Source organism: Triticum aestivum, chromosome 6D (assembly GCF_018294505.1).
Source record: "Triticum aestivum cultivar Chinese Spring chromosome 6D, IWGSC CS RefSeq v2.1, whole genome shotgun sequence".
Classification (NCBI taxonomy): Eukaryota; Viridiplantae; Streptophyta; class Magnoliopsida; order Poales; family Poaceae; genus Triticum; species Triticum aestivum.
Genome location: NC_057811.1, coordinates 41861897 through 41881695, shown reverse-complemented (window position 1 = coordinate 41881695; position 19799 = coordinate 41861897). Strand labels below are relative to the sequence as shown.

Here is a 19799-nt window from a genome sequence, read left to right as displayed (position 1 = left end):
TTATATTTCTTTATAGAGAAATACATCAAAAATACTTTTATCATATTGCGGCCACAAATTCTACACATAGAGTTCAGTGAAGACCAAGTGCTTGTGATAGTTTGAGAAGTAACATATTTAAGGTGGTAAAAACCTTGTTAGGGGAGCGAGATGGGACTAAAAACAGCCTGCCACAACCTCTTCACTAACCGGCACTAAAGGGGGAAGGTGGGGCCACAGCCTCTTTAGTACCGGTTCGTGGTATGAACCGGTACTATAGGTTCGCCACGAACCGGTACTATAGATCTCCGCCCGCCTAGCCGTTTGAACCGGCACTAATGGACATATTAGTGTCGGTTCTGTTACAAACCGAGACTAATGTGCTTCACATTTGACCCTTTTTCTACTAGTGGGCCGGGGGCCTTTTGCCCACGGCCGGGCAAGATGGAAGGGATTTCCTTCTTAATTCTTGCTTGATTAGATTGATACATCCCCTATCTTTATATAAAGAGGTTTATTTGACTCCCAAGCAAGGCTTACTTGACCCCTAAGCAAGCAACCCTTATCTCTAATTAACCCTAAGACTAACGGGCTATACCACCAGCCCAGGCCATTAGGCCCATTACGTACTCTAACAGTTTCACATAAATTTTGGAGTTATTAGCTATTACGCTGATCCACGAGGTAGTGCGACCATCAATATTTTTCTTTCTGGTCCTGGGTATGAATCTTTCAACCTATTAGATTTTTTTATTTCGATACTTACCATCTATGGTACAATATGAGACCCACGCGTTGTTGCGGGATTTGTTGCAATATATTATTTTAATGGTACTCAGTGTTTTGGAATTTGAATACAAGAATGAAGACTAAAACTAATATGATTTATTGCATTTAATTATTATATAGTTATAAATATTAATAGGATAATAATAAGTAGTATTTATCATGCATGTTGAGAACAAAATAGAAGTAGCGGGGTTGATGATGTGAGATGTATATATGTTGAAAGAAATATTATAATACCATTTTTCCATATGCATGTACATAGAAACATATAAGTAGTGAGGTTGATGAGAGTTAGACGAGATAGCATACGTGGTGAGGTGCAATATGTGCATTTTGAGATAAATAGGAGTGACGGGATCAAGTACTTAAGTACTCTCACTTGATCTGTAAATAAATGTAAGACGTATTAGGCCGCTAAATATTTATATGATTAATTTACACTTCTGGGCTGTGCAAAGATGTTCTTCAGGATCTTAAGGTCTGGGAAGAAAGCGCAGGAAAAGATGAAGGCATACATAGTGCTGAGGAGGATAAGATTCCTGGGATCACAGACTACCCTGCGTTTCTCTGCCGTCCGTCTTGGTGGTAATCCATCCGTGGGGCCACCTGTGTCTGTCGGTATGCATGTATACAATGGAAAGCCCGTGAGTGACACCGGCCAATCTTGGCACCTTACCGAACTACTTCGTTCCTGTAGTAGCACCGAGCAAGCGAGCGTGGGAGACAGCAGCGGCGACCTACGTACACCAGAGAGGAGATGGATATGGAGGCCAAGTATGCTGATCTGCGGCGCGCGGCGGAGGAAACGGCGGTGGTGGACGCGCACGCGCACGACCTCGTCGCCGCTGGTTCCACCCTGCCCTTCATCGGCTGCTTCTCCGAGGCCGACGGCGACGCGCTCGCCTTGGCCCCCCACTCCCTCCCTTTCAAGGTACTAACCAGTATCATTTCCTGATAATAAGCATGCATGCACCGATGGTTGGCCGCGCAGATGCAAGAAGCCCCTGTGGTCACACAAACACAAAGCATGCACGAACTCATCTGCAACCCACGGACTATACTCATTCGCTCACTATACGCGATTTATCTGCAGCAGGGCGAAAGCCTATTTCAAGCTTCCCTTTTAGAGTTCAACATTTTTTTTACAGTGTTGAAAATTAAACGTCAAGCTTTTCTGGATTTCGATTGAAAGAATTAGAACGAAACTCCATGGCATGGATGGGCCGGGGAGCGGAGGAGCAGACGAGCTAGCTGATGGGGCTGTGTCTTGTCTGGTTCTTGCTTCTGGTGTTGAGGACTTTTTGTGCGGCGTCCTGCCAAATGTTCCCTGCTGTCATGTGACGTCTCCCGTTTGGGCGGTGCTCTGTGAGACAATTCCAAGCTACTAGCTGGTGCCATTACATTCTTTGTTTCTTAAATAAGGGTGGCGTGGTTCCAAATGTCGTGTTACATAGTCGTGGCACTAAGCAAATACTTTCGCCGTCTCATGCATTTTTGGTAACCAATTTATACTAATTAAATGCAGCGAAGCCTTAGGGACATTGCTGCATTGTACGACTGTGATCCCTCACTTGAGAAGGTGGAGGAGTTCAGAAGGGCTCAAGGCCTGTCATCTATCACTTCAAAATGCTTCCAAGCTGCCAATATATCTGCGCTTGTTGTAGATGATGTCTCCACATTGGACAAAACCCTTGAACTGGAATCTCACAAGGCATTTGCTCCCAAGGTTTACAGAGTTGTCGGAATCGAGACCCTGGCGGAAACAATTATTAATGAGGTGAGTGTGCCTTTATTAATGCTATTTGTGTTTTTTGTTGATGTGAATGGCATTTTTTGTAATGAATGATTATGGTGTTTTGAGGAATTCTCTTCTAAAATTAGATGCATGTTTGTCAATATATTTGACTATGAAGGATAGATTAAACATATGGGTCTGTCTAGAACTCAGTCGACTTAGACTTCGCGAAGTCTAAGTCGACTGATGTCAGCGTTCTGCAGATGCTCTGTTTGATTTCCTTGTTGTTCCTTCGTTTCCCTTTGAGCTTGTTTAACGTGTACAGGGCTTTCTTTTTGTCTTTTTTTTCTTGTCTTGTTAGTTGGGCTTTTTTTTTCTTGCTTGTACGTTGGGCAGCCTCCTATTGTTTTTTGTTCTCTTTCTTTTAGATTGTTTTTTTTTCTTTGTTTGTATTTGGGCTGTCAAATATATGGGTGTCTGTGTCAGCTCTCCTAGTCGATTTGCACTGTAGTGTGTCTCAAACAAACATAATGCATACAAAAAGTGTAGCTGTTCTAAAAAACTGTAGCGTCTTTGTATTTCTTTGAGCACATATTTTTGCCACAAAAAAGAAGAAAAACAAATTAAGAAAAAATGTGTGGTCCACGTGTGCACAAAATCGAGTGGCATTATTCTTTAGATAAATATCCAAAACATGACTAATTTAGAAAAAACACAATAACACAAATCCAAAACGTAAAAATAAATAGAAATAAAAACAGAAACTACAAAATCAAAAATGAAAAATTGAAAATAAATTCACATACTGGAGTCTGGAGGGGCGCCCGCGTTGCCGAGCATCTTGTCACCGGCGAATTCCGCCGCGGAAAGCTTCGATGTGCCCACCCCCATGATGCGGCTTCCTTCCTCGCCCGTTCTCTCTCTCCCCGCTTGTCTCTCAGTTCAAACAGTACCTTTGGGGTGGCCTCTAGAAAGATGTTGAGCCTGGATCCACATTCCAGAGACTTCAAACAGAAAAAAGAGCAACACACCGTCTATAGATACTCCAGTCCACCACAGCAAACATTTATGTGTCCCTAGATCTACACAAAAGTAACTATTTCAGCTTTAATATGCTCTTTTTTCCGCAAAAACAAATTAATTTTTTGTTCTGGCTCCTTTAGAAAAAAAATATTTACAATGCAAAAAAAATTGTATATGATTTTTTAAAAATAACAAAAAGACCAAAATATCTTGAAAAATGCCACTCCCCATTGTGAGAAAATAAAAAAGCTAGTTCTAAGATCAGTTGCGTGGCTATAGTTGGACATGCTTCTCTCTTGCCGCCGCCCTCTCCGACAAAACAAAGGCGCTTACAAAATGCAACCATGTTAGAAGACATGTAGTTGCATGCCTATTCTGCGACATGCAACTGGCCCCTCACCTCATCCGACAAAAAAACAAAAAGGTCGTGTTGCAACCAAGTTAGAAGACACGTAGTTGCGGCCATATTGGAAGACATGCAGTTGCAAGACTACATTTAGGCATGCAAGTGCCCCCCTGTCACTTGTCATCGCCCCCTTCGACAAAACAATGGAAGCCGCTTACAGTTGCAACCAAGTTAGAAGACATGCAGTTGTGTGCCTAGCGCGGGACATGCAACTGGCCCATCTCCTCATCCGACAAAAAATAAAAAAATGTCGAGTTGCAACCATGTTGGAAGACATGCGACTGGCCCCACTCCTTGCCCGACAGAAGAAAAAGTCGAGTTGCGACCAAAGTTAGAAGACATGCAATTGCATGACTACATTTGAGCATGCAAGTGCCCCCTCCCCCCCTCTCTTGATGCCGCCCCTCTGACAAACAAAGGCCCCAATTGCAACCAAGTTAGAAGATATGCAGTTGTGTGCCTAGCGTGGGACATGCAAACTACTCCCTCTTGTCGTCTGACAAAAAACAAGACGGGTTGCAACCAAGTTTGAAGACATGCAACTGCGCACATGTTGGAAGACATGCAATTGCATGACTACAATTGCCCCCCCCCCCCCCCGCCCACTCTCTTTCCGCCGCCACCTCCGACAAAACAAAGGCGCTTACAAAAATGCAACCAGGTTAGAAAAGACATGTACTTGTGTGCCTATTCTGCGACATGCAATTGGCCCCTCACCTCATCCGACAAACAGAAAAGGTCGAGTCGCAGCCAAATTATAAGACATGCAGTTGCGACCATGCTCGAAGACATGCAGTTGTGTGCCAGGTGTCGGCCATGTAACTGGGCCTCTCTCTTTCTCTCTCAAAAAATAAAGGTCCCTAGTTGCGACCAAGTTAGAAGACATGCAATTGCATGTCTAGTGTGGGACATGCAAGTGGCGCCTCTCCCTGTACAACAAGAAATAGAAGTCAAGTTGCAACCAAGTTATAAGACATGCAGTTGCGACCTAGGTAGAAGACACGCAGTTGCATGCCTAGCATGGGACATGCAATTTGGCCCCATATCTCCCGACGCCTAGTATCGGACATGCAACTGCCATACCTCTCCCGCCGCCCTCCGACAAAAACACAAGATCAATTGCAGCCAGGAGGGAGGCATGCAGTTGTAGATGGGGTGACACTTGTAGCTGCAAAGCCTAGTGTCGGACATGCAACTGTACCCCTCTTGCATAACCCACTTACAAAATAGAAAACAAAGGTCAGTTTGGATCGAGGTGTGTGGGCATGCAGTTGCGTGCCTAATGACAGACATGCAACTGCCTCCCTGAACAAAACAACAGAGAGTTGCGGCGGGAGTGACACTTGCAGTTACGTGTCTAGTGGCAAACATGCAACTTCTCCCTTCCCGATAAAACATCACAAAGTTGCAGTCGCATTAAACACATGCAATTGCACTCGGGGACGACACTTGTAGTTGCATGCCTATTGATAGACATGCAGCTATCCCCCTCTCCCGACAAACAAATCGTTGAGTTGCCGTTGCATCGAAGACATGCAGTTGTAGTTGGGGACGACCCTTGCAGTTGCGTGCCTATTGACAAACATGCAACTGCCCCCTCTCCAGACGAAGAAAGGAAAAAAAAGAGTAATATACGCAAAGGCCACTCCTTCACCAATTGCTTGTGTAGTAAGATGTGTTTAGTTGTGCATGGATTAACGGACATGCATACTGTAAAGTTTTCCTTCGAGGCTAAAGAATAACGAATTAATAAAAAAACATAGTTACACGCGGATATGATGTGTGCAGTCGCATGTGGATAGATGTACATGTAGCTGATAGTATGGTTACAAAATTGACGACAATAAATGTGAACAATTAAGAATTAATAAAAGCCAAAAAGTAAAAATGAAAAAAGCACACGAACATATTTCAAAGAAGGAATTATGAGAGAAAAGAGAACAAGAAAAGAATGAGAAGAATGAAAATAGCTAATAAATTTAAAAGAACAAACAAAAACAAACAAAATCAAAAGGAAAACTAACCTGAAAATCCAAAATGAATTGGCTCAATCCATTTTGAAAAAAATATTACACAATGTTGCGACCGGAAAAAGGAAATGCAACACAAATTTGCACGAATCTTGGCGCATAGATTAAATAGTTTATCGCATTACCAAATATTATAGTATGAGCAAACCTTGACCTACTGGACGGTGACCTCTTCCTGGCCACCGCCGCCATCGTCGTCGTAGTCCTGCTAGCGGTGGAAGGGCACGTGGGGGGGGGGGGGGCCACCGCCCCACATCGTGGAGGAAAATAAAAATGTTTATTGATTAAGACATGAAGATATAGGGGAAGATAGGACACACACGTTGATCTACTAAAAAAACAAGACAACACAGTTTGCACTTTGCATGGTCTGTTTCCATTCACAACCCAACAGACAAAAACAAAGTAACAGGCCGGCCGGCGCATCATTCTAGCAGGCCGATTATACGTGACAAGCAACTAGCATAAAAGAAAAATCAATCGAGGGATCGACTGAGACTTCCTAAGAAATCAGTCGACTGAGTTTTAGTCATTCCGTAAACATATTGAGGGCGGGGTTAACACCCTGGACACTCCCGTTGGTGGTCGTTAATCCTGGCGGGATCTAGACTGGCCTCATAGATCAAATCCTGAAATTACTCCAAGTTGAGCATACTCAACTTTGGAGTTCTTTCCGAATGGCCTCCCGAAAAAAAATTCCTTATTGATATTAGTAGTGTATCATCCCTAATAAGTCAGGCTATTACATACACGCCCACTCAGAGGAACCGATGTCCTCGTCGGCCCACAGGAACGTTCCCTCTTGGCACATACGTCTGTGCGTCCAGTCCGACACATGTGCCATGCCGTGTGCCATGACAGGTCACAAACGTCTTGCACAACATAACCGCGTACCTGACGCGCAAACATCCGTGTAACCGCGAGGGTCGGCTCTGATACCATCTTATAATGCCTCGAACACACCCGTCGGTGGTCGTTACTCCTGGCGGGATCTAGACTAGCCTCACAGATCAATACTAGTCTTTCCTGCGCACTTTGTACTCACTCATGTGCATCTGAGACCAACTTCCCACTCAGTCACCCATCCTGAAATTACTCCAAGTTGAGCACACTCAACTTTGAAGTTTTTCTTTTTTAATGGGCTATCAAAAAAGAAGAAATTTCTTATTGATATGAGTAGTCTATCATCCCTAATAAGTCAGGTTATTACAGGGGGAGGGGGAGGATATAAACAAGGCAAATAACCCGTAAGAGAATAGTGTGGAAAGTGTAGCACTCTTGCTGTCCCAATTTTTTTATTATATTACAAGTTTGATTTTTGGCCATGACATGTTATAAGCCCGTGATGCTTTCTTGTTGGGCCTGGTTAGTGGATTGAGACATCTTGTAGTATGCCCATGGCCTATGTGAGTCGCAACGCTGATAGACAAACCCATGACTGCATAACACTTGTCAGCGCAGCATGGTCAGCTTTACAACCCGCTTTGCGACCAAGCTATTGTATACTCCCTCCGTTCCTAAATACTTGTTTTTCTAGGCATTTCAAATGACTATCACATACGGATGTATGTAGACATATTTTAGAGTGTAGATTCACTCATTTTACTCCGTATGTAGTCACTTGTTAAAATACCTAGAAAGACAAGTATTTAGGAACGGAGGGAGTAGATGCATCATCTCCTTGTCTGGCAGGTTTGGCATGGCGTTCTCACCTGGTTTCGCTCATGGGCTCGGCCAGCCACACCTTTTTCTTCACTGGTGGCCTGCCTCCCATTCTGCTTACTCGGCCATCCACAGGTTGCTACGGTCGATCTGGACCCATCGGAACGCCTGTGTGTTCGACGGCTGGCCACCGACAGTCTCACACCTGCTTGACTCATGCGATCCAAGAGGAGGCGCGCTCCTGGGAGAAGGACGGTGCCAAAGGACTAGTCAACTTGCTATCGTAGTACGCGGGGTGGGGTGCTTCTTCCTATATCAATGAAAGATATGCAAGCTCTTGTGTATTCGCAGAAAAAATAACTTGTGAATTAAATCCTCGTGATAGCCATGGAAGTATGAAACAGAAATCACTCAATAGTTAACAACCCGAGCAAAACTCTAATAAAAACAACTGACCCTCACATTGATTCCAATTGCACCCGAACCAACATTCCGGCAACAAACTCTCACATCTACTCAATTATTTGGCTAACACTAGTCAGTAGTGTTCTCTAGTACTTCTTCTGAGCACTTAGCATGAATTCACGTTGCTTGCTACTACCAAGCTCCTACCTTGATAGTATGATTTTGATGTTACTCAATATGATAACTAGACCACCAAAAGATCTTGAAAATGTCCTTAATCTTCGCGATGAGCCCGGCTTTGAATTAACAAAGCCATCAACCGGCCAGGAATTACAACACAACAACAAGCACATCGGCCGAACGATACAAAGGAGCACCCTAGGAAGCTTACAACTCAACGCAGAATACTAGCTCAAAACAAAAAGAAGAGGAAGCCCAAGCTAGTACACGCCGCCGACCGCAGCAAACAAGAACCAAGAATTGCGAGCAGCGTGAGCACAACGAGGACCTGCAGAAACAGAGTGGAGTTGTGGACATGACCGACTCCAAGGTAGGAGGAAACTAAGCATCTTCCTTCGCTCTCGCCGTAGAGGGACCCTTCCCTCTCGCCTTGGATCGAAAGGCGCCGCCGACGGACATGAGAGACGCTCACCCTAGAGCAGGAGTGATGCCGACCTCGAGTCCTGGAACAGTCACAGAGCACAACCTCCTAGGACATGAGCACACCTCATCTGACACACCGAAGCAACCTAGGACACCTAAAAAACAGCGGGAAAGCCACCGGGAGGAGCCACTGAAGAACGAGCAGCAAGGACACCAGGAGAGGCCGCAGAACGACGAGGAGCAGGAGTCGTCGGCCGCTGAAGAGAAACACCGGGCGTCCACGGCGAGGGACGTGCTGCTACTGCCGGGAAGAGGAACCCTATCCCCTACCGCCGGATCGCAGATGCCGTACCGCCGGAGCTGAGCCAAACACGCCACCGCCGAGGAGCACCGCACTTGAGGGGAGCGGGGACAGACTTCCCTGCGAGCCAGACCAACCACAGCCACCTGATAACCAGAGCCGCCCAAAACTCCACCTTTGCCGCCCCTCACCCGAACGCACACTCCCCAGGCGGCGCCTCCAAGGAGGACACGACGCGCAGCGCGCCGTCACCGCCCAATCCAAGAAGGATTTTGGGCTTTCACCCGGGAGGGGAACGGGGGTGGATAGGGTTGGGATCTCAGCTGCACCTCCAAGGAGGAAGGGCGGCGCTGCCGCCGGGCCGGACCAACCGACCAATGGTTTCCCACGGTCCCAAAACCGCACCACCGGGCACCCATCTACACCATTCCGGCGACCGAAGCTGCTGGAACCGGCGGGGAATAGGGAGCTGAAGGGGAGGGGAGTCGAACCTCAGATCTGACGAGGAGGGGATCTCCACGCCACAGCCACCACCCGCCGCCGTCCCACCACCCGCGTGGTCGGGAACGCCGGCTAGGACCACCCACGGACGCCGCCAGCCAGGAGGGCGCCGCCGCCACGCCAAGGGCCGCCGCCCCAGATCCGGAGTCCTACGCCAGGAACGGAGCGACAAGGGCCTCGCCGCCACCGTCACCGGCGACCGCGCAGGCTTGCCGGCGGCCACCTCGTGTGGCGACGAGGGGGAAGGAGGTGAGGGTGTGGCGGCGCTGGGCGGAAACCCTAGTCGCCTCCCGAGTCGCCCGAGCGGACGACGCGGGGGGGGGGGGCGTGTGGTGCACTTGCCCAATCGTACCCTATTCAATGTTGATATGTGCCATCGATGACTGTCCCAACTAGAACCTGGGACTAAGTTTTTGTTCAACACTTACTTATAATCAGTGTCTTAATCATCTTATTACTAATCTTCCAAACCCACAAGGGGGCTCATAGTGGAACTTTTTGATTGACGTACATGACATTTGAGTTTAAATAACAGATTGGTTACCTAGTTAAAGAGCGATCTTCGCTACATTACTATGTCAATCTATTTTTACTGCAATTCTTGAGTCACATTAATAATGTCAAGTGTTTTTTGACTAAATAGTGATGAAGTGAATAATATTTCAGGAGTCAGTTGTTGGATCAAGCTGGACACTGGATTCATTCACTGAAGCATTTGTGGCGAAGCTCAAATCATATCCTACACAATTTCGGATATTTGCGCGTGTGTGTGTGTTTGTTTGTTTGAACTCTGTAAATACCCTTAACAAATTCCTCACAGTTGCCAACAAAATTGTTGGATTGAAAAGCATGGCTGCACATAGAAGTGGCTTAGAGATTGATCCAAGTGTTAGCAAGGTGGATGCAGAGGATGGTCTTCGGAAGGAGCTAGCAAGTAAGCATATTTTTTGTTGGGAGATACAAATGTGTAAACCAATAAAATAGTGTTACTAGTTAATAACTAGAATTGGATGGCAATTAAGCTTATTAATCATCCATACTTTTCAGCTCGGAGGCCTCTTCGGATTACAAACAAAAACCTGTTTGACTATATATTTATTCATAGTCTTGAAATTGCTGTGGAGTTTCATTTGCCAATGCAGATTCATACAGGGTAACGACAACATTTTAAATCATATATATCAAAGCACAGTGGTGTAATTTTAATATGCATTTCTAGTATATATATGGCTGTGTGCATCACCCAATGCAGAGGCCGAGGGTCTTTACCTCCTTTTCAAAATAAAATAAAATCTCCAGTATAAATATATGCCATATGTTTTCCACGCAATTTCAGGTTTGGAGACAGGGAACTGGGCTTACGACATTGCACCCTTTTTCATCTGCGTGCTGTTCTTGAAGACAAAAGATTTGTCAAGTGCCAAATAGTTCTTCTAAATGCTTCGTATCCATTTTCGAGGGAAGGATCCTATCTTGCATCTGTTTACTCCCAGGTGGAACCTCATTTTACTAAGAAATTATACATTGTCCATTTTATTTGCTTCATTTTATGTTTTTAACCATCTTACACAAACCAGAAATAGTTCTACCTTGATTTTGGCTTTGCATTTCCAAAACTTAGTGTTCAAGGAATAACATCATCACTTAAAGAGCTCCTGGAGCGAGCTCCCATAAAGAAGGTAAAGTACCTGTCTTCTGAATGGCTGTTTCTAGAAAAACTGAATACTTGAGATCATTGTTAGGAATACATATTTAGTTTACTTTTCATCGATCGTGCTGAATACACACTGAGGATTCTCATGCTGTTGAAACCAAGACCAACTCAAAAGTAGCACCCCTTCTGGTTACCGACTGTCATAGTGCATACCGACATGGTGCCAAAATTCCTTTGACCCTGTAAGATATTTATAAACCTAGTAAGGTTAGACATTGGGAAAACATTTTTCAAGGCAAATTTACTCACACTTTATCCGGATGCTCAATTTTAAATTTTGTATTACTCACACAGATATCAATAGATAACGAAGTAATGAAAAATTGACTACATCTATCTCAAAACCCCGTTTTGTGACTGGAGGGTCAATATTAACTAACTAACAAATTACTATAGTAGCATTCATCTTTTTCCGATAAAGAACGCTTTTATTGACTGATAGCATCGGCAAAAGTAACATGCAGGCATGGCCAGAGAATCCAATTCTAGTAGTATTTGTTGGTTAATAGCTTACCATCAACCTTTGGAGACAAAGGTTCAAGAGCATATCTTTGGTATCTTCTTCTTACAGTACATCTAACTTTCTTTTGTCAATCCATGTCTGTAGTATTCACTCTCATATTTCCTCTGAACAGAACTCTACTCCCTCTGTAAACTAATATAAGATCTTTTAGTGATGTAAAAGATCTTATATTAGTTTACAGAGGGAGTACCAATTATGCTGATATTTGATGCATGTGATATTATTCATCATTTATGTATTTAACCTGAATTTTGCCACTTCTTGATATACTTTACAACTGATACATCTAGGAATTTTTAACATTAATTTCAGGTCATGTTCAGCACAGATGGATATGCTTTTCCAGAGACATACTATCTAGGTATGTTTATCCATCTTTGGTATTAAATAAGCTGAACGTTATATGTCAATACAAATGTATATGCTTATCAGAAATAAGGGCCTTTGAATTGAATGTTATCTATGCAAGGTAGGGAGAAATAATTTTCAGTTTTTCACCAATAAAAATAGTAAAAAAGTGGATATACAGAGCCTATTGATATACATATTTCCTAGTACAGTTTGGAAGCAAGTCGTCTCAGTTTACAGGACTGTAGACGTACAGTTATTTCTTTTTGGTGTTGATTTTTAGCTTGGGCTGATGTACAGGTGCAAAATGGGCACGTGATGTCGTTTACCGTGTCCTCTCAGCTGCATGTGAAGATGGTGATCTTACCATTCAGGAAGCTATAGAAGCAGTTGAGGACATCTTCAGAAGAAATGCACTGCATCTGTACAAGTTGAATGTCTTCCATGAAAAAACTACCAGTATTGATGACAATACCATATCATCGTCGTCTTGTCTCGGGAAAGATGATGTGATCCTTGTTCGAATGGTCTGGAATGATGCTTCAGGTCAACATAGATGCCGTGTAAGCATATATTCCTGACCACGTAAAACATTGTTAAGTATTTTTTTGCCTTAGAATTGCTAGTATTTTTAGCAGGTAGTCTTGAGAAATGGAAACTTTTTTTAATGAGAAATGGAAACTTTACTTTCAGGCCTTGCCAGCCGAGAGATTTTACGGCATTGCACGGAACAAGGGTGTTGGTCTAGGTATTGCAGCAGTGGGGTTTACTTCCTTTAGAGATGCCCCAGCAGTTGGGACAAACCTTACTTGTGCCGGAGAGGAAATCAGGCTTGTGGCAGATATGTCAACACTTTTGAGGATCCCATGGTGATTATCCTTAATTAATTTATTTTTGAACAATTTATTGTTATTTTTTATATAAATTGGGTCAAACCTTAATTTTTGAACATTTTTTTATTTTTTTATTATTGTTTCTCTCTCACACATACCCAACTTTCCTTTTAGATCAACCACCCCCAACTTGTACATATGCGTGACAATTTGTTGCTTATATCCGGCGAAGGATATCCTTATGGTTTCTGTTCTATATATAACTAGTACTACTCCCTCTGTATCACAAATTCACAGTATAAGACGTTTTTTTGATACTCCCTTTGTATATAAAAAAATCTTATATTTTGATACAGAGGGAGCAATTACTTAGTTCTTATCAGGCATTAGCATTGCCGGATTGTTCAGAACCTACCCGGACAAACTGGGAATTTACTAAGACATAGTCTTAACAATGGCAACCTGAATATTTTTTAGGAATAAAATTGGCTTGGGATTATACTAATTGCACTTTACACTTCTTACAAGGTCAAGAAACGAAGAAATGGTGATGGTTGACATGCTAACCGGTTCCGGAGAAGCCTCCAAATACTGTCCTAGAAATGCTTTAAGAAAAGTGACAAAAGTTCTGCTAGATGAATTCAATGTGGTAAGAATAAATCCATAAAAATATAGTAGATGTTTTTTATTGATGCTTAGTTATTTGTCTTTTCTATACAGTCAAGGCAGGTTTTGAGAATGAATTTTATCTCCTCAGAAAATCATTCAGGTATCTTTGCCCGACTCTGTAGTCTGTATAAACTTAATTATGTTAAAATCTATCTGCTCTTTAATTGTACCGAAAACTCCTGCAGCGAGGGGCATGAACATTGGGTTCCATATGATAATAGCAGTTACTGCTCGACTTCAGCATTTGATGGTGCATCATTTATGCTGAAAGAAGCACATTCTTGTCTTAAAGCTGCAGGCATTGTGGTTGAGCAGGTAACAAGTGACTTTTATACATGTGAAGAACTTCTCGAATCAAATTGGTTACCCTTTTTGCGTGTACTTATTTAGCGATTGATTTTTTGTGTGGTTTCACCCACATTCTTCCTCCCACAAATATAACAGATGCATGCTGAAGGTGGTAATGGGCAGTTCGAGATAGCCTTAAAGTATGTGTTGTGCACTCTTGCTGCTGATAATCAGATATATGCCCGAGAAATTATTAAATCCATTGCTCGAAAACACGGGGTGATAGCAACATTTCTACCAAAGTAAGTCAACAGATTAATATATAATATGCCATCTTGTTTAATGTGTATGTTAAATTAGGCACATATCAAGTGTGCACACTACATTCGCTGTTGTGATAATAGCATTACCCAGAGAATGGATTTTACTCGGTACACTGTTTTGTACTACTGAACACTGAACTATCGGCTTGTATGTAAAATAACTAAAATTTTGAAATAAAGATATGAAGAGAACTGAAATGAGCTATAGTCATAACCGAAAAATATCGGCCACTATCGCCCGAAAGCTTTCAGACAAACTAATAGTTTGCCTAGGTTTGCTTAAATTATATTTTGTTTGCACAATCATCTTTAAGTTGCTTAGTTTTGATTGATAAGGCCATCTAGAATGCATTGTGCTTAGAGAGGTGCTTAGAAAAGCACTGATGCTTATGAAGGAGCACAAATCCTTAATTAGGCACATATGCTTCAGAAATAAACACCGGTGCTAAAAAATAGTTTATTTTTATAAGAACCTCTCTAAGCACTTTGCATTGCAGATGCTCCAAGATTGTTTTCTGGGGGCATCAGTATGCCTTGCAACTAGGCTAGTTATAAAAAATACCAGATAATTTCTTGAACCCTGCTGCCACCCAAATGTTTTACTTTCACGCAAATTTTCTGAGCTACACCTATTTACCAGCTAGCTAAATCATCAAGCATGTATTGTTTCGACCTGCGGAACGACACAATAATGTGGAACTTGTGTTCTTGGTATCTAGTATGATGCAATGTTTTCATTTGCCCAGACCAGACCTAAATGAACTTGGATCCGGTTGTCATGTGCACCTGAGCTTATGGAAGAATGACCAAAATGTTTTCATGGGCTCAAATAAATATAATTACCATGGGATGTCAAATACCGGTGAACGGTTCCTTGCTGGAGTTTATCATCATCTTCCATCGATACTGGCATTTACTGCCCCTCACCCACACAGGTACAAGTTTAATCAGTTATACTAAATCAGCAACAATTAATATGGATTGGAGGGAGTAGAAGATTTTGTATATATAGTCTCCAATACGATCGAATACTCGATCACTACTCTTTGCTAGATATTTATGATTTTTTTGATCCTGAAAATGCTTTTCATGGCAAAGTTATTGATCTTTTAGGCTTACTAACCTAAATATTTTTGTAAATACATAACTAGCAAAGCTAGATTTTTTATCACAGGCTTTTTATTTGTTTACGAAAGAAGAGAGCACGATGATGGTTTTCTCTGTGTGTGCATATACAGCTACGACCGAATTCAGCCAAACACATTCACTGGAGCATATCTTTGCTGGGGGAAAGAGAACCGGGAGGCTCCATTGAGGACCTCCTGCCCACCTGGCGTGCCTCCTGATTTTGTCAGCAACTTCGAGATTAGGTCGTTCGACGGGTGCGCAAACCCTCACCTAGGCCTCGCCGCCATTGTCGCTGCCGGGATCGACGGGCTAAGGAGAGGCCTCAAGTTGCCTCCACCAACTGGTAAACACTAATTTCTCATTGCTCTTTTGATCTTTTAACATTTTTTTTTAAGTTTAACATTTTAAAATGTGTCTCTTGGCTCTTGCAGAACTGAACCCTGCAGATTGCGCTTCACACGAGAGGCTACCGCATGACTTGCTTGGATCTGTGGAGGCACTTGCTGCGGACAAGATTTTTCATGAACTGATGGGTGACAAACTTGTGACTTCTGTTATAGCTATGCGAAAGGTAATTACTACCAGTAGACACGCTCTCCAGTACACTGTTTTCATCTGCTCTTGATATAACTAGTCTTAATAATCCGCCATGTTGTCCTGTGTGTGTTGCAGGCCGAGATCGAGCACTACGCTAAGAACCCAGGGGCAGTCCACCATCTCATTCACCGTTACTAGCAGTAGTTGCAGGCCGAGATCGAGCACTCTTGCTTGATGATCGATCGGGTTGAAAACGTACTGCTCTTCTTTTAGGCATTGCTCTGCTCTCGGCACTTCACATGTATGCCGATGAATAATGTTGTCCCACGGATTGCTGATGGATCTCGGCAATGCACTTGCAGTTCTCCGACGTTTTCAGTTAATAAGTGGTAGAGACCAATGTTAAGATTTTGGTAGCACAAAATATTTGAATCTGGCTGAAATTTCAGAATTATATTTTGATTAGGTTATTTGTGGTGGAACCAGTCACCCACCAGGGATCAAGTCCTAAATTTCGCTCCAGTGCTCACATTTTTCTTGATTTATTTCAGATTTTTCATCGGTGTTTGTTCAGTGGGATGAGACGTTTCCATGGTCTATGATGCGCCTATGATGACTTTGTTGATCTCAAGATGTTGTGCTCGCTCAGTATCTCAGAGATGCTCCTGGGGTAGGGTGTGCGTGTGTTCATAGGGGCGAGTGCATGTGAGCATCAACATTTGTACCGTGTTTTGAAAAGGACGTCGATAAGGACCGAACGTTCGGTCTGGGGGCCTCCCAGACCGAACGAGGAGTTCGGTACGACAGGCAGCTCCCTGCGAACGAAATCGTTTGGGAGGAGAGGCCTCCCAGCCCGAACGCTCCTTCCCGTCCTCGGTCTTTTCTCTGTACAAAAAAAGCCCATAAAAACGAAAAAGCCCTACAGGCCTTTCCTCTGTACAAAAAAAAGCCCATAAGAACTAAAAAGCTCTGTTGTTGTGACGAAATATACATTGTTCGTTTGCACGACAAAAAATGCCATGGTCTTTTGCAATGCTATGAAAAAGGTTGACATGCTCATGTGTCCAGAATGTAAGTACACTAAAATAGTATGGGAAATCTACTAAAAAGTTGTTCAACAATTTGTCATGTTCTGCACAAGAAATGTATGTTATTTATACTCAAATTTACCATCTTCAACATTTTCTACAAAATATGCCATGTTCCCATGGCAGCTAAGAGAAGTTCATCTAGAGATTTATTTCATGCATTAGATTATATTAGAAGTAAAAAAATGCCATGGAAAAATAGAGTAAAAATTGCCATGTCAAAGAAAGTAAAAATTGCCGTGCCATCAAAACTAAAAATTTCCATGGCAAAAAAGAGTAAAACCCTCATGTCACTTGTGCTGGCGGGCCAAAATAAGCCCATTTAGGTAAATAAAAAAACCATAAAAAATATGAAACCAACTAAAAAACTGAAAAAAAAACTTTACAACAAATATCACACATAAATCTAGATAATTTGCCATGAAAAAAATGTAGGACTTTTGCCATGGAAATAAATTAAAAAAATGCCATGGCTACACAAGTATATTTAAGATGCTACATAGTAAAATTTGCCATGTTCTATAGAATGTACATTTGCCATAATATTTAAATTAAAATTGCCATGCTCCTTACAATAAATAAGCCATGGCAACTAAAAATAAAATTTGCAATGTCAACTTAAACTAAAAATTTGCCATGTGAAAGTTAAAAGTATTTTTGGCATGGCAAAAATGGAGTTAAATTTGCCATGTCAAAAAATGGATTAATTATTCCCATGACAACAATGGAGTACTTTTGCCATGGAAACAAATTTAAAATGTCATGGCTATACAAATATATTTACCCTGCTACATAGTTAAAATTGCCATGTTCTAGAAAATGTAAATTTGCCATCATTTTTAAAACAAAACTTGCCATGATCTTTACAATAAACTAGCGGGGTGACCCGCGCATTTGCGCGGCTAGACTTCCTATAGTTATATTATATGTTTTTTGGTGGTATTTCTCTATGTATCTTCTTTCATTTGATCCATCATTATATAAATATTTATATAAATGTTTCAACCAAAATTTATATCTATATAAATCATGACCAAACTGCACTTCGTATATATCTGTAATCTGTATAATGTTGTAGGTATATAGATTGGGTTATTATGGCACTGAAAGATAGACCGAACCAAGGCATGTGTCCCACCATGCCAAACCATATGCTTTTATACTAATACATAGCTTTTACTATTATCTGTTTTATTGTCTATCTCATCACCGGTTGTAATGCACATGTGTTCTTATAAATACAATGTCATATATCCATATATACATTTATATGCTTTTACATCTTCTCATTTTGAGGTAATTATCAATACCGCTTCACGGTCAAAATTGATAAAATATTATCACTTCGGCTGTCGATTTGTCCTTAATTAATGCTTTCTTTCTTCTTTTGGTAAAATATTCTCTATCATTCATTCGCGTCTTATTGTTATGTAGTATTGTTTTCTCCACCAACTTCTAAATTATATAGAAAGACATGGCCAAAATTTCAGCTCCGAGAAAGAGATAAGACCTTGGAATCCTATGTTTAACAATACTTTTTTAATTGCTATGTCATGGAGATCAGCACCCTGCAATACAAAGCCATATAATTCCATAACACCAAGCTGTCCGCTTGTCCCATAACACTGATCAAATTTCTATTTTCTAATGCTCTTTGTTAGTCGCTATTTCAACCAACACATAAATGTTAATTCGAACGCTACATTGCCATTGATATATGATTTTTAAATACAAATAATATTATATTTGAAATGTGTGTCTTGTGGAATCATGAGTAAATTTAGGTTGAAATCTTTCGACATCCACCGATTAAATGCCTAAGCTTTATGTTGTGTACCTCTATCTGTTGTGCAATTGTTTTTATAGTTAGCGCAATATTGACAACATCGACTTTCGACACATGCTTCTAAATGTTCTTGACAAATTGGTCGTACTCTAATTGTTTATGTAACCTAACCTTATAAGTTTAAGTAACTGTTGGTGTATATTAAAAAAACTATTTCTGTATATTCATATAAAATTGGTAATAGTTTTTTTTGTCTTGAAACATCTTCTCATAAATTACTGAATGATAATTTATTTAATTTCAATTACATGTTCAGTTCTACTGGTTAAATTTTAATTTAAGTCTCGTAGCTGAATTTTTTGTGTAACAGTATAGAGTATAAGGTTAATATCTCTCATGCATGTAGATGCGTCAGAACGCTAGACTTTTTAGTATGTTTCCGTGTAGGTTGGTAGATTTACGTGTGCATGTTCTTTCATCCTTCACGCTAGCTTTTTTCTCCAATACATGTACGTGTCCAGGTTGAAGTCTGCCTCCACATCTAAGTGTGTACGGAATTATTTTCCTTCTCAATAGATCTTCCTCGCCTAGGTTTCCGTTTCTAATTCATACGTGATCGCTACTTGGTGTGTCCAAGTTGGACACTGTTTATATCAAGGTCACGTCACATAGACGATTTGGCCGGAGGCTATTTTTTTCCTTGAGGTTCTGGCCGGAGGCCAATTGATTAGCTGCCCTCATGTCTAGAACTAACACGCATATGTGTGTATCTCTTTTTTTGTTACTTTAAAGCAGATACATCTCAGACGAAAATCTAGGCCATTTAAAAATCAAAATTCTAAGGTGATAAATCTTCGCCATTCGGTTCCTATCGTTTTAAGCATATAATAGATAATAGATTGATGGGGAGTTAGACCATCTCTACATGCAATTGCAAGGAAAGATTGTCAAGAAATGTTTCAAAGACAATTATCGAAGGGGGGAGGATGAATACATTCCTTAAAAATATTGAATACGTATATAAATAATATATGCATCTTGATGCTCAGAAAATGTAGAAGAGTAAAAGTTACTGCTTCTTCTATATATTAATATGAAAAGAAACCTGAACAATTTCAAGTTTGCTGC

General features: G+C 41.6%; 1 protein-coding gene across 3 annotated transcripts; it reads left to right on the top strand.

Moving 5' to 3' along the window:
- Window positions 1–1437: 1437 nt before the first annotated feature.
- On the top strand, window positions 1438–16731 carry LOC123143383 (protein fluG). Of its 3 annotated transcripts, none has more exons than XR_006470826.1 (17): window positions 1438–1699; window positions 2294–2545; window positions 10101–10368; window positions 10482–10587; window positions 10771–10927; window positions 11984–12032; window positions 12320–12582; window positions 12713–12888; window positions 13381–13501; window positions 13569–13621; window positions 13707–13836; window positions 13966–14111; window positions 14879–15067; window positions 15371–15603; window positions 15692–15831; window positions 15933–16186; window positions 16349–16731. XR_006470826.1 is itself a non-coding variant. In XM_044562299.1 (17 exons), the coding sequence occupies exons 1-17, from the start codon at window positions 1526–1528 to the stop codon at window positions 15993–15995; spliced, it is 2436 nt and encodes an 811-aa protein (XP_044418234.1). In that variant the 5' UTR covers window positions 1438–1525; the 3' UTR covers window positions 15996–16309. The 3 variants fall into 3 exon arrangements, 2 of the variants coding, with proteins under 2 accessions (XP_044418234.1, XP_044418233.1); XM_044562299.1 differs by lacking the exon at window positions 16349–16731 and having other exon boundaries at window positions 10101–10168; window positions 10253–10368; window positions 15933–16309; XM_044562298.1 differs by lacking the exon at window positions 16349–16731 and having other exon boundaries at window positions 15933–16309.
- The last annotated feature ends 3068 nt before the right edge of the window (window positions 16732–19799 follow it).